At 41.2% G+C, this 14,641-nt stretch overlaps 2 protein-coding genes across 2 annotated transcripts; one reads left to right on the top strand and one right to left on the bottom strand.

Annotated features, from left to right (window-relative positions):
• The first annotated feature begins 451 nt into the window (after positions 1–451).
• On the top strand, positions 452–1,045 carry LOC104213608 (calmodulin-like protein 6). Its single transcript, XM_009763137.1, has one exon. The coding sequence runs from the start codon at positions 452–454 to the stop codon at positions 1,043–1,045; it is 594 nt and encodes a 197-aa protein (XP_009761439.1).
• Positions 1,046–6,161: 5,116 nt separating this feature from the next.
• LOC104249353 (chlorophyll a-b binding protein 4, chloroplastic-like) lies at positions 6,162–9,488 on the bottom strand. Its single transcript, XM_009805766.2, has 3 exons — positions 9,219–9,488; positions 8,038–8,453; positions 6,162–6,499 (listed from the first exon to the last, which is right to left on the bottom strand). Exons 1-3 carry the CDS (start codon positions 9,416–9,418, stop codon positions 6,366–6,368), a joined length of 750 nt encoding a protein of 249 aa, XP_009804068.1. The 5' UTR covers positions 9,419–9,488; the 3' UTR covers positions 6,162–6,365.
• Positions 9,489–14,641: the final 5,153 nt, after the last annotated feature.

Below are 14,641 nucleotides of genomic sequence, written 5' to 3' on the forward strand. Positions count from 1 at the left end.
GGAGCGCTACATCACGGATGGGGCCCTACCCGACGCGAATTTGGATATAGTCGAGCTCAAATGCGGGTACCGGACACCGAAGGGGAAACAAAAAAAACACTCACTTGCACTTTGCAGTGTGTAAACACCCGCCTGTTTTTCTCTTGCATCCTGCAACGTGTAGTCTTTGCCCTGTCAGGCGACACGGATTGTTGGTAACTATTATTACTAACGTGAATTTCCAGGAACAAATTATGCCGACTTTTGATGTACTTCCACAAAGAAGGATACAAGAAAACTAGTCCATTTTTTTCTAATGGAAACTTAATAAACTTTTCAACATTCTTTCCTCCAGACTTTCTACCAAGACTGGACTCATTGAACTTTCTCTTTATATAGAAACTTGAATTCTACATTCATCTCATTACTCTGATTCAAAAATTTCCAAGGAAAAATAACACAATTAGGCTACATGGAGAAGATCGTCTTTTCATTCTCAGCTCAGGCCAAGAAGATAGCTGATGGACTCGATCATTATAATTCCACCATCTTAAATTGTATGATTCTCGTCTTAGTAATCACATTTCAGGAATTTCGTTCTTGCTTTTCTTCTTTAATTCGAGTCACTCTTTCTTTCGTTTTTACTCCATGTAAGAAGTCTGATAATGCTGAAACAACTTCTTCAACGGCGAAAAATAACTGTCGATCTGAAATTGTTGCTACTAATATTAAGGCACTATTGGATGAAGATGATGTTGAGATTGTACTAGATACACTATTGACTTTTTGTAACTCAAACGGGGATGATTTTGATAAGGTAGGATTGGCTGAGGTTTTTTGTTCGTTCGACGAAACAGAGCCTAGTTTAGAAGAAGTTAAAGAAGCTTTTAATATGTTTGATGAGAATGGAGATGGCTATATTGATGCAAATGAGCTAAAGAAAGTCATTTACAAGATGGGTTTCTTGGAATTTTCATTGGAAGATTGCCAGAGGATGATTGTGCCATTTGATGATAACACAGATGGAAAAATTGAATTTGCTGAATTTCTGAAGCTCCTGGAGTAAAGTATCAAGAGTTGCGGGTTCGAGCCGTAGAAACAGCCTCTTGCAGAAATATAGGGTAAGGTTTCTGTTGCGGAAGCCAAATGTATAGAGTGTGAATAAGTCACAACTACTATACCAAAAATTATGACAGCCACCAAATAATAAATAAGACAATAAAGCAATAATAAAGGGAACACCAGAATTTACGAGGTTCGGCTAATTCTGCCTACTCCTCGGACACAACCAAATATTTTATTCCACTCCAAAATACAAGTGAAATAATACTAAAGAGAGAAGATACAAATGCCTTAAACAGATGAGAAGGCAAATGAGAGGTGTGTCTCAATCCTAAACATTAGGCCTTCTTTTATAGGGGAAAAATCCCCTCCAAACTTAACTCCCAACCAATGTGGGACTTTGGCATTTTGCCAAACTTCAACAAATCTCCACCTTGGCAAAATTCCACATTTTCAATTCTCTCTCAATAACAAATTTTGGTTGTGTCTTCATCTTCAATCTTCAGTGTTCAACAATGTTGATCAAATCCAAACAATGTTGAAACTTGACCGCAGTCACCACCTTTGTCAGCATATCAGCAGGATTCTCTGTAGTATGAATTTTCTTCACCGTGACTCCACCTTCTTCTATGATTTCTCGTACGAAATGATACCGAACATCAATGTGCTTCGTCCTTGCATGATAAACTTGGTTCTTCGCTAATTGAATAGCACTTTGACTATCACAAAAAATTGTGATACCTTTTTGTTCAACACCAAGCTCCTTTAGCAATCCTTGAAGCCAAATTGCCTCTTTCACAGCATCTGTAATAGCCATGTACTCTGCCTCTGTTGTAGACAAAGCAACTGTTGACTGCAAAGTAGACTTCCAACTAACTGGTGCCTTTGCAAAAGTAAACACATAACCAGTAGTTGATCTTCGTTTGTCCATATCACCCGCAAAATCTGAGTCACAATATCCAACTACAGACTGATTGTCTTCCTGCTCAAAAACTAACCCGACATCTACAGTATTATGAATATACCGTAGAATCCACTTCACAGCTTGCCAATGCTCCTTCCCTGGATTGTGCATATATCTGCTAATAACTCCAACAGCTTGTGAAATGTCAGGCCTTGTGCAAACCATTGCATACATCAAGCTACCAACAACATTTGCGTATGGTACCTTTGACATATACTCTCGTTCAGCTTCATCCATTGGCGACATAGTAGTACTTAGCTTAAAATGGGAAGCAAGTGGAGTACTAACTGGCTTAGTCTTGTCATCTATGCCAAAACGTTGAAGTACTCTCTTCAAATATTCCTTTTGAGATAAACAGAGTTTCTTTGAACGTCTATCTCTAATTATCTCCATGCCAAGAATTTTCTTTGCCTCACCCAAATCCTTCATCTCGAACTCCTTCTTCAGTTGAATCTTCAACTTATCAATTTCTTCCGAATTCTTGGAAGCTATCAACATATCATCAACATATAGGAGAAGATATACAAAGGAACCATCTTTAAGCTTGTGCAAATACACACAATGATCGTATTTGCTTCTCTTGTACCCTTGCCGCAACATAAACTCGTCAAATCGCTTGTACCATTGTCTAGAAGATTGTTTCAATCCGTACAACGATTTTTCAAGTTTGCACACCATATTTTCTTTTCCAGCAACTTTGAATCCTTCTGGCTGAGTCATGTAGATTTCCTCCTCCAAGTTTCCATGTAAAAACGCAGTTTTTACATCCATCTGAACTAGTTCCAAATCCAATTGTGCTACCAAAGCCAACATAATTCTAATGGAGGAATGTTTTACAACTGGAGAAAACACTTCATTGTAATCAATTCCCTCCTTTTGAGCATATCCTTTGGCCACCAATCTTGCTTTGTAGCGAACATCTACTTGGTTAGGAAATCCTTCCTTCTTTGCAAATACCCATTTGCACCCAATTGCTTTCTTTCCCTTCGGGAGATTGGCCAATCTCCATGTATGATTCTGATGAAGGGACTGTATCTCATCATTCATGGCAATCCTCCACTTATCTTCTTCTGAACTTTGAACAGCGTCTTTATAAGTAGTAGGAACATCATCAGCTACAATTGAGGTTGCACAAGCAACCGTCTCTATGAGACGAACAGGTTTCGTTATTGTTCTTTTTGGCCTGCTGGTTGCTATTGATTCAAGTTGTTGTTGAGATTCCTGAGTTGGAATCTCCTCTACTGGCTCTCCTTCCAGAGGGTAATCTTCATTTGTTTCCTCCTCTGCTTCTTGTGTAGGAAAAATAAATTTTCCCTCAAACTCCACCTGCTTAGAAGCACCTTCATTTTGTTTGGTATCTTCTGTTACCTTATTTACCATAGCAAATTCATCAAAGGTAACATCTCTGCTGAATATTACTTTCTTTGTCATAGGGCACCATAAGCGATATCCTTTGACTCCAGAAGTAATTCCCATAAAAATAGCCTTCTTTGCCCTTGGATCCAATTTTGACTCCGTCACATGATAATATGCAGTTGAGCCAAACACGTGCAAAGAGTTATAATCTACAGCAGGTTTTCCGTACCATTTTTCAAATGGTGTTTTGCCATCAATAGCAGCAGATGGTAGACGATTAATGAGGTGGCATGCATATGTAATTGCCTCAGCCCAAAATTCTTTGCCCAAGCCAGCATTGGACAACATACACCGTACCTTCTCCAGCAAGGTCCGGTTCATACGTTCTGCCACTCCATTCTGTTGTGGTGTATGTCTAACAGTGAAGTGTCGGACGATGCCATCATTTTCACAGACCTTATTGAAATGATCATTTTTGTATTCACCTCCATTGTCTGTGCGAATACACTTGATCCTCCTGCCTGTTTGATTTTCCACCATCGTCTTCCATTTGAGAAAAATTCCCAGCACTTCATCTTTGTTTTTCATTGTATACACCCACACTCTTCGAGAAAAATCATCAACAAAGGTTACAAAATAGTGCTTCCCACCCAATGAAGGTGTTTTGGAAGGACCCCAAACATCAGAGTGTACATAATCCAAAATGCCTTTAGTATTATGGATCGCTGTACCAAATTTAACCCTTGTCTGTTTCCCTTTGACACAATGCTCACAAAACTCCAAGTTGCAAGCCTTTACTCCTTTTAACAATCCTTGATCTGATAGAGTTTTCAAGGATTTTCCTCCAGCATGTCCCAAGCGCATGTGCCATAGCTTGGTTGCTTCTGCCTCTTTGTCGTCACTGGATGTCACTGTCGCTGTCCCAATAACTGTACTGCCACGATAGCGGTACATATTATTATTCTTCCGATTAGCCTTCATTACCACTAGTGCACCGGAGCATACTCTCATCACTCCATTTTCTGCAATGATTTTGAACCCTTTTGATTCTAGGGCTCCCACAGAGATGAGATTCTTCTTCAAATCCGGTACATATCGAACATCTATCAATGTTCTGATCATTCCATCATGGTTCCTTAATCGTATTGAACCAATGCCATATGAGGTAAGAGGGCTGTTATCCGCTGTGTGGACGACTCCATATTCTCCTTCTTGAAATTCCACGAACCAGTCCCTGTTGGGACACATATGATAGCTACAAGCCGAGTCCATCAACCATATGTCTGAAGATGTTGATGACTCTGTTGTAACTAATGAGAAGTCTGAATCATCACAATCAGCTACATTTGAATCCATAATGGCCTTTCCATTGTTATGTTTGGCCTTATTCTTCAACTTCGGACAGTCTTTCTTCCAGTGCCCTTTTTCTCGACAAAAGGCACATTCATCTTTGCTGGGTCTGGATCTTGACTTGGATCTTCCCTTCTTTGTCCTCGTTTGATTTTGAGGACGACCCCTCACAAATAGTGCTTCTCCTTCTCCGCCCTTCTGTTTTTCTCGCTTTCTTTGTTCATAGCTGTACAAAGCCGAACAAACTTCTCTGAGAGAAACTTCGTCATTTCCATGGAGTAGAGTAGTTTCAAGGTGCTCGTACTCATCAGGAAGTGACGCCAACAACATCAAGGCCAAGTCACCATCATCATAAGTTGTATCCATATTTTGCAAATCTGTAACCAACTTATTGAAACTGGTGATATGTTCATTCATCGTGGTACCAGGAACATAGGTGAAGTGAAACAGTCTCTTCTTCATGTACAATTTATTTTGACTGTTTTTCTTCAAAAATTTATCCTCCAGTGCTTTCCATAATTTACATGCAGAAGTTTCCTTTGTGTATGGATATTTCTGCTCTCTAGCAAGGTAGGATCGAATGGTACCGCAAGCAACACGGTTGATAATTCTCCAATCTTCTTCTCCAATAACATCTGGTTTCTTTTCTTCAATGGCCAGATCTAGCCCTTGTTGAAAAAGGACATCTAGAACCTCGCCTTGCCACATCCCAAAATGTCCGGACCCGTCAAATATTTCGACCGCAAATTTCGCATTTGACACAATTCTTGTCATAAGCGAAGATGCCAATGATGACGTATTGTTGACACTTGATGTAGATTCTTCTTGTTTATTGTCTCCCATCTTTGACACAAATATTATTTAATAGCTGACGACACAAATCAAGATTATTTCCTTTCTGGTGTGGAAGATCAGACTAAGCTGCAACCACAGAGCATACTCAGACAGAACCTTGACTCAGTTACCAAGATAAATCTTTTCTGATGTGGAAGATCAGACTATGCTGCAACCACAGAGCATACTTAGACAGTACCTTGGCTCTGATACCAATTGTTGCGGAAGCCAAATGTATAGAGTGTGAATAAGTCACAACTACTATACCAAAAATTATGACAGCCACCAAATAATAAATAAGACAATAAAGCAATAATAAAGGGAACACCAGAATTTACGAGGTTCGGCTAATTCTGCCTACTCCTCGGACACAACCAAATATTTTATTCCACTCCAAAATACAAGTGAAATAATACTAAAGAGAGAAGATACAAATGCCTTAAACAGATGAGAAGGCAAATGAGAGGTGTGTCTCAATCCTAAACATTAGGCCTTCTTTTATAGGGGAAAAATCCCCTCCAAACTTAACTCCCAACCAATGTGGGACTTTGGCATTTTGCCAAACTTCAACAGTTTCGTACTATAAACCCTTATGGTCCGGCTATTCCCGCTGGACTGCCGGAAGATAGATCATGTTGTTTTGATTATCTAGCAGAGTTAATATAGTACATGAATAAGAAATGCAAATTCTAGTTGCTCTGTACAGTAGAGGTCCATTGTTTAAAAATAAATCTCTCTGTTTTACTTTTCATTAAAAAGAAATTACTAACTCAATGATTACAAGGTAAGAATATCTTCATTCCAATGTTAATATTGTTCTTTAGTTGGCGAATGTTTGGATAATGGTATTGTGCCATGGGTCTGAAAGATGCTGCAACAAGTTGTCAAATGGTCCCTTTCCTGTCACATTGTGCTGCACTATAAATCCTAAAAATGCCAACATTGCCAATCTCCCTGCAAATCCACAAAAATATTAAATTGATATTATGAGGCATAAAGAAGCATTTAACTTATACTATATGCTAACATTGTAAAAAAAATAATATAATGACCGGCGGGAAAAGCAAGATTTTCATCAAGGAGATTCAAAAGATAAAATACATAAAGAAGCTAAGGATATTCAACATCTAATATATGTATGTAAAAAAATCAACCTAATATAAATAGTATAATTTTTAGGCGAAAGAGGTTCGGTTGAATCCCTTCTCGCCCACCTAGCTCTGCCACCGACTGTGGTTGTATCATGTTGTAGCAAGTTATCAGCCTAAACTTCAAGTTACTAATCTTTTCTTTATGTTGATTCCTTTCCCCTTTGATTCCCCTTTGATCCCCTTTTGTTGGAGTTATTGCTCCTGCGATGACTCGAACCCACAACCCTGGGATTGTAAGTAGGGGGTGCTGACCATCTGAGCAATCCCTCTTGTCAGGTTACTACTCTCATTTATTATGAACAGTTATTTATGGTTACCTTTAAAGTGATCATCATACGAATAGTAAATAGAAGTAGGAGTGTACAAAAGAAACCGACAAACCGCACCAACCCGATAATCCAAGTCAAATCGAGAAAAAAAATCCGACTATGATTTGGTTTGATTTGGTTTGGTGTTGGAGAAAAAAACCCGATTATAATTGGTTTGGTTTGGTTTTAACTAAAGAAAGTCAAACCGAAACTAAACCAACCCGACATTATATATATAGAAATTTTAGATATAAATATACTTATTGTGATGTAATTTATAAATATTTCTTAAATTTTTTCATAATTTTATTTTTTAAGGTATTATTTCAAGGTTGGACTTAGAACTCTTGAATGTTTCAATAAGATTTATAGCCATTAATATTAGTAATTTAAATAATGCTAACAAAAGCCAAATCAAAATCAAATTAATACTAATGCTAACAAAAGACATTCAACTCAGTACTACGAACGGCAATGTATTGAATATCTATTTTTGTTTTGTAATAATTTAAAATAAAAATGCATAACCTCTTTTTATTTTTTATTTAGTCATGTAACTAATACTCGCTTATTAGTCTACTTATTTTAGCATGACTTAGTACTTTCAGATTATGTTTATTTTTATTATGGCTTTTTAGTTAACAATATTATATTATATAATTTTATTATCTTTATCGTTGAATATTTTAGGATAATACTATGAGACATCTCATATTTTACATTATTTTCTTGAAAAATACCTTATATAATTGTATCTTACTAGGATTAAATAAATATTTTGAGCACAAGTTATATGTTTTGTGCTACGAAGATTTTACCGGAAAAAACCCCGAAAAAACCGAAAACCCGAGAAAAACCGAGATTGAAAAATCCGATTTTTATTGGTTTGGTTTGGTCTTTAGATTTAATAATCCGACACAATTGATTTGGTTTGGTAATTATAAAATCCGAACCAACCCGACCTATGTACACCCCTAAATAGAAGTTAAACTCGATAAAGAAAACCACTAATTTGTGTTAATTAGAAACTTACCATTAGCAATTTCCTTCTCCTTAGCCTCCAATGAGGGAGCAAAGTTAAGTGGATTGAAAATACCACCAGGGTAACCAACTTCATTAGGAGGCAAGCTATAGCTCTTGAAAATAGGATCTTGATTAACACTTCCTGGATTCTTAATGTCTTGCCAACGTCGAATTTCGACGTAGTGAAACAATATGAACTCGATCACGAACAGAGTTGATGAAGATGCAAAGTACTCAGATTTTCCAGCATCATACCATTTTGGTACGTTAAGGAGTCCAGCACTAGTGAGAACCTCAGGCAGTAGCATTCCAGCAACACCCAACATAGCCCATCGACCGTTCACTAGCTCGGCTTGAACGAACCATTTCAAGTTTTCTGGGTCCTCAGCAAGTCCCAATGGATCGAAACCATTGTCACCAGCGAGTCTACAACAATTACGTAGGCGGTGTTTAGTCGGCAGTATCAAGAAAAATTAATTTTAGCTTAATATTTCACATTTGCAGTTCATTGATTCACATAACGATCTCAAGTTCAATAATAACTGGACCAATCTAATGAATATGGATTCCCAGCTAAATATTCTTATGTATTTAGTGAATTTCTTAATATAAATATAAAGTGCGGACAAAAGTTACTGGGTTCATGTGAATCTGTAACTCATACAATAGATATGCCTTGAACTCTATACTATAATCTCTGAATACATAATACAACTTTTGGTATCTATTAAAAATCCATGCATAGCTCATATAGGCATAATTTATATGGAGATCTATATAGTATCATCTTTTAGGGGATAAGGTGAAATAAGAATATTGATGAATAAGCAATATAATTGGATAAGCGTAGTTAAAGACTAAAATACCCTTAAAGATGAGCAACTTCTCTATTGCTATTTAATTTACAGTATAATTCTTAGTACATTACATTTAATTCAAGAAGTAATAATCCTAACTGCATTCTAATATCTGCATAACTAGTCCCTAAACCTAACGATGAACCCTTAAAGATTATGTTTTGTATATATATATTGTATACATACAATATACATATTTTATACACTTTTAGCTAGCGAATGCAATTAACTTCAGCCAACCAGCCAATTCTGCATTTCGCCCTTAAAGTATAGGTAAGAATGCACCGCATAAGGTCAAAGAAAAAGGTGATGTTGAATGTACGTGAATGCATACCTGCCATCAAGATAAGTAGGAGAGGTTAAGCCTGGAAGCCATTCACCTTTCTTGGCTTCAACTTTGAACGAGTTGCAAGATGAAGTTGATGGTTTAAAAAACACCTCCCTGTTTAGTTTACCAGATGCTCCACTGAGGAACCTTGTCTTGGAGGCGGTTGGCCGGAAGACGGCGGAGGCTTGCGATGTGACGGTGGCCATTTGGGAGGTATCAAGAAAATGGAATGGGAGTTTAGGTGAGCTAAAGAAATTGTATCTTTTGTGTATGTGTTTTCTATTTGATTGGTATTTATTATGGCCTTTGGTTCAATCTTGGAGAGTGAAAAGTTGGTATGCAAGATTTTTGGAACTCAACGGTTGAGATTGGGTTGTGAATTTGAGAGTAGCCAATGAGAAGAAATGCCTCTTATCCTTATCTTTGGGGCCATATCCAGAGAATCTATTTCTTAATTGCTGTTGTTTTAGAAGATTGTAAAGATTGTAGGGAACCCAAATATTTGCCATGTTGGAAAAAGAAAACACATAAAAGAAATGGATATCTGGGTCTTGCCAAATGGAATCGTTCATGTCCAATTAAAATGTGACACTTGGTTCACTATGGGGTGAAGAATCCACATCGGTATAATCCATCAGGAGATAAGAAATGTATTTATTTTTTTGGTCGAAACAAATGTATCTGGTTGCATTGATCTGTGGTGTTGCATGGATTTAGTTGCAGTTTAGTTATTTGATTGCATTAACTTAATAATTAGAGCGAAATTTTGCATATATAATAAAGGCCAAATACATATGCAGCCCTCCAAACTTGTCACATATTTTCACTTAGACACTCAACTAAAGCTTGTCCCTGTTGAACACTTGAATTCAAGCGTTATGTCATGAGCTGCTTTCCAGACACGCCCCATGACCCCTTGGTCGCGCCCTATGGCGGCCTAGCAAGCCTCACAATGCCTAGCACCATGGTCGGCCCCGTGGTCTTGGCTGCGCCAAGTGACAAGCGCGCATGCGCCTCTGTCGCCCCACCGATGCCTCTCGCCAGCGCCCAGTGGCTGGCCAATGACAACAGCGTCGCGCGCCCTGACAATGCCGCGCGCGCAGATCCTGATGCCTCGCCAGGGCCCAGCTGCAAGCCCATTCCAGTAGCGCCTCGCGCACAGACCCTGATGACAAGCACCAGCGCCCAGCCTCAGGCCAACACAACAAGTGTCGCGTGCGCCCACAGCACCGCGCACGCAGACCCTGACTCGCAAGACAAAGTTACTACCATCGGACTTGGTTCTACCTTGTAATAAACTATGTCCTTTTCATTGTAATTATAGGCTAGTTTACATCATTTTCATTCAGTGTGCTTCTACAGCTTTATTAGGACTAGTCATGCAACTTTGGTTTATTTTTTTTTAAGTATTATTAAGGGGGATCAAACAATCAAACATTTTCAAGCAAGCAATTTTCTGTACTGATGTCTCTGCCCCTCGACACCGCATCTTTTGTAATCAGCATTTCATTCATCAATAAAACCATCATCATCATTCAAAACCCAATTCTCTCTCAGCTTCCGCAATTGCTCGTGACATTGGTTTTCCCGCACGACACTGACAATCTAGTCAAGCGTGTGGAGGGGACCTCATTGGCGAACAGCAACCGCACTGACATCGGTTGCTTAGCCTTACGTTGCCCTTCCAAAGAACATCAGGAAGGCGTTGCGTAACAGTTGGTATCAGAGCCTAGGTTCGACATCGGACGAGGGGACACATTTGCCATCATCACCATTTCTGACCATGGTGAATCATAGGGAGCGTCTAGCATCCCTAGAAGAGACGGTTGACCGATTACGACCCATCGTGGATACGGTGCCTGATCAAAACAACAACCTAGTGCAAAGGTTGGACGACCTGGACCGCCGAATGCGGCAGGCCGAAAATGACATTGCAAACATCAGTCGTGACTCTGACGACGACCGACAAACGGCAGCCATCGAAACTGCCAATATTCATGGCAAATTTGAGGACCTCCAATAGGAGCGTGCCGACGATTTAGCCCATCGGCAACAAGAGGCAGACAGACTAACTTCCATGCAGCAAACCATAGACGACTTGACAAGCAAGCTCAATGTTGTCAATGTTGCCCTACAGAGCCTGCTTCGAGAAGGCGACCATCACATCAGGGGTGCAGCAAACCTCACCCCCATTCCACAAAAGCTTAAGATACCGGAGCCAAAGCCATACGACGGATCCCGGGATGCTAAAGAAGTGGAAAACTTCATCTTCGACATCGAACAATACTTCGATGCCGTGGGCCATTTGGAGGAATCCAAAAAGGTAGCGACTGCTGCCATGTATCTTCAGGGCGATGCCAAACTTTGGTGGCGGGTCAAACACGAAGCCATCAAGGCCGGTGAAGATACTCTTCAGACATGGGACGAATTGAAGGTAGCCATACGCCTGCAGTTCTTTCCCGAAAATGTGGAATACAATGCAAGGAGAAAGCTACGGGACCTCCGCCACACCAGATCAGTGAGGGAGTACGTGCGCGAATTCTCCGCACTCATGCTAAACATACGCGACATGGGGGACAAAGACAAACTCTTCGCATTCATAGAAGGTTTGAAACCTCATGCCCGTATGGAACTACAGCGACAACGGGTAGACACCCTGCCCAAGGCCATTCAAGCTGCAGAATGCCTTGGCGATTATCATTTGGGAACTCAGAACGACAGGCCCCAGCCGTCTGTCCGAGGGGGATTCAACGGGCACCATCCCAGCAATGGTGGCCCAAGCAAAAGTGGGGGAGATCGGAGTGCATCCAAAACTAAGACTCCTCCCTCCAACAGCAACAGTGCTGCATCCATCAACAACAATCAGGGGAGAAAGCCTCCCTCAGAATGCCGTCATTGCGGCGGGGCACATTGGAACAATGAATGCCCAAACATCAAGGTCAATGCTCATCAGACTGTCGAGGATGAGACAGATGCATCAGACACATCAGAAGACAACCAGGTAGGCGCCTTCAATGCAATTGTTGGCTCTATCCCTCATGCCTTAGCGGGGACCAGTGCATGTCCTCCTAAGAAAACATCAGTCCCGATCACCAGGAAAGGGAAAGAAAAGATGGACGAAGGACCTCCTAAGCAAGCGAGGACCCTAATGTTCGTCGAATTGAAAGTGAACGGCAAGCCCCTTCACGCATTGATAGACACGGGTGCCACCCATAACTACTTGTCATCAACGCAAGTAGAGCGCCTAGGTCTTGTGGTACAAAAGAGCAAAGGCCGCGTCAAGGCTATCAACTCACCACCTCAGACATTGGGTGGAACAGCTACAAATGTCCCAGTGAAACTTGGCCCATACAAAGGAAGCATCGACCTGCGCATCGCAATCATAGATGACTTCGACATCATAGTGGGTTTAGAGTTCATGAGGCCAACCAATACCATACCGGTACCATATGCCAACGTGCTCCTGATGTTGGGAGAAGACGGGGCCAACCCCTACACCATAACATGCTTTCTCATAAAGATGGCCGTTGAAAACATCTTGGCCAAGCAGTTGGAGAAGGTAGTCAATAGACATGAGCCCCTAGTTCCGCCTACCCTTCGCAGCAACAATCAGCCATCATGTCATCGACCTCAAAAGACTGGTGACGTGCCTCAGCGTGTGAAGACTTGTCAGTCATGCCACAAGGACAAGTCGGATCACTCATCACAGATGGGAACCTTGCAGCCATTACATGTCTCTCAAAGACCATGGGAAAGTGTTTCCCTCAGGTTCATCACGAGATTGCCCCAAGTCGGTAATCTTGCATCCATCTTGGTTGTCATAGATTAGTTTTCAAACTATGCAACCTTTATAGCAGCCCCGTAGAACATCTCAGCAGAAGATACAGCTCGACTCTTCTTCTCGCATATTGTCAAACATTGGGGCCTTCCCAAAGACCTGGTTAGTAGGCGCGACTCACGCTTCACTAGAAGCTTTTGGACCTATCTCTTCAGGTGCTTTGGGTCAACATTGAGTCACAATTCAGACATCCATCCATCATCGGATGGCCAGACAGACTAGTTCGATGACATGCTGGAGGAATATCTTCGCAACTTTGCAACCGAATCACAAAAGCATTGGGTGAAGCTCTTGGATGCTGCTCAATTGTGTTTCAATTCTCAAAAGAGCCATCATACAAACAAAAGCCCTTTTGAAATTGTTACTGGACAGCAACCGCTTCTCTAGCAAACGGTGAATGCATCAACCATGCCGAAATCTCCTCGAGCTGCCAACTTCTCGAGCGAATGGGAGCACAACATGGGGATAGTGCGGAGCTATCTCGTCAAAGCCCAAGAGCGGGCAAAAAGATTCACCGAATAAAATCTTTGTTTTGCCCAACATCAAACAGAGGACAAAGTAATGATATGCATCCCAAAGCGATACTTGTTTGCAGAGAGGACCCATGACCCTCGCCTGCAACAAAAATACATCGGGCCTCTGCCCATTGAAAAACGCATTGGGAAGTCCACATACCAGGTGAAAACTCCATCCTGGTGGAAGATCCAGTCTTCCATGTCAGCCACATAAAATCATTGCATCGCTATAACAACAAGCTCAAAGAACAGAGGGGCGCAGACCTCCCAACCATCAACCACCAGAACAATCATCATCATCATCATCATAAGGCTCTGAGGACGGCGCCAACTCAGGTGGGGGAGAATGTCATGGGCTGCTTTCCAGACACGCCCCATGACCCCTTGGTCGCGCCCCATGGCGGCCTAGCAATACTCATAATGCCTAGCACCATGGTTGGCCCTGTGGTCTTGGTTGCGCCAAGTGACAAGCGCGCATGCACCTCTATCGCCACAGCGATGCCTCTCGCCAGCGCCCAGTGGCTGGGCAATGACAACAGCGTCGCGCGCCCTGATAATGCCGTGCGTGCAGATCCTGATGCCTCGCCAGTGCCCAGCTGCAGGCCCATTCCAGTAGTGCCTCACGCACAGACCCTGATGCCAAGCACCAGCGCCCAGCCTCAGGCCAACACAACAAGTGTCGCGCGCGCCCACAGCACCGCGCGCGCAGACCCTAACCCGCAAGACAAAGTTGTTGCCATCGGACTTGGTTCTACCTTGTAATAAACTAAGTCCTTTTCATTGTAATTATAGGCTAGTTTACATCATTTTCATTAAGTGTGCTTCTACAACTTTATTAGGACTAGTCATGCAACTTTGGTTTATTTTTTTTAAGTATTATTAGGGGGATCAAACAATCAAACATTTTCAAGCAAGCAATTTTCTGTACTGGTGTCTCTCCCCCTCGACACCGCATCTTTTGTAATCAGCATTTCATTCATCAATAAAATCATCATCATCATTCAAAACCCAATTCTCTCTCAACTTCCGCAATTGCTCGCGACATTGGTTTTACCGCACGGCACTGATAATCTAGT

This window comes from Nicotiana sylvestris, chromosome 6, assembly GCF_000393655.2.
Source record: "Nicotiana sylvestris chromosome 6, ASM39365v2, whole genome shotgun sequence".
Lineage (NCBI taxonomy): Eukaryota > Viridiplantae > Streptophyta > Magnoliopsida > Solanales > Solanaceae > Nicotiana > Nicotiana sylvestris.

Coding starts and splice junctions, on each gene's coding strand:
- LOC104213608 (XM_009763137.1), top strand. CDS start 452: ATGGAGAAGATCGTCTTTTCATTCTCAGCTCAGGCCAAGAAGATAGCT.
- LOC104249353 (XM_009805766.2), bottom strand. CDS start 9,418: ATGGCCACCGTCACATCGCAAGCCTCCGCCGTCTTCCGGCCAACCGCC. Junction 8,454..9,218: donor CCTACTTATCTTGATGGCAG/GTATGCATTCAC, acceptor TAATTGTTGTAG/ACTCGCTGGTGACAATGGTT. Junction 6,500..8,037: donor GGAGAAGGAAATTGCTAATG/GTAAGTTTCTAA, acceptor GTGGATTTGCAG/GGAGATTGGCAATGTTGGCA.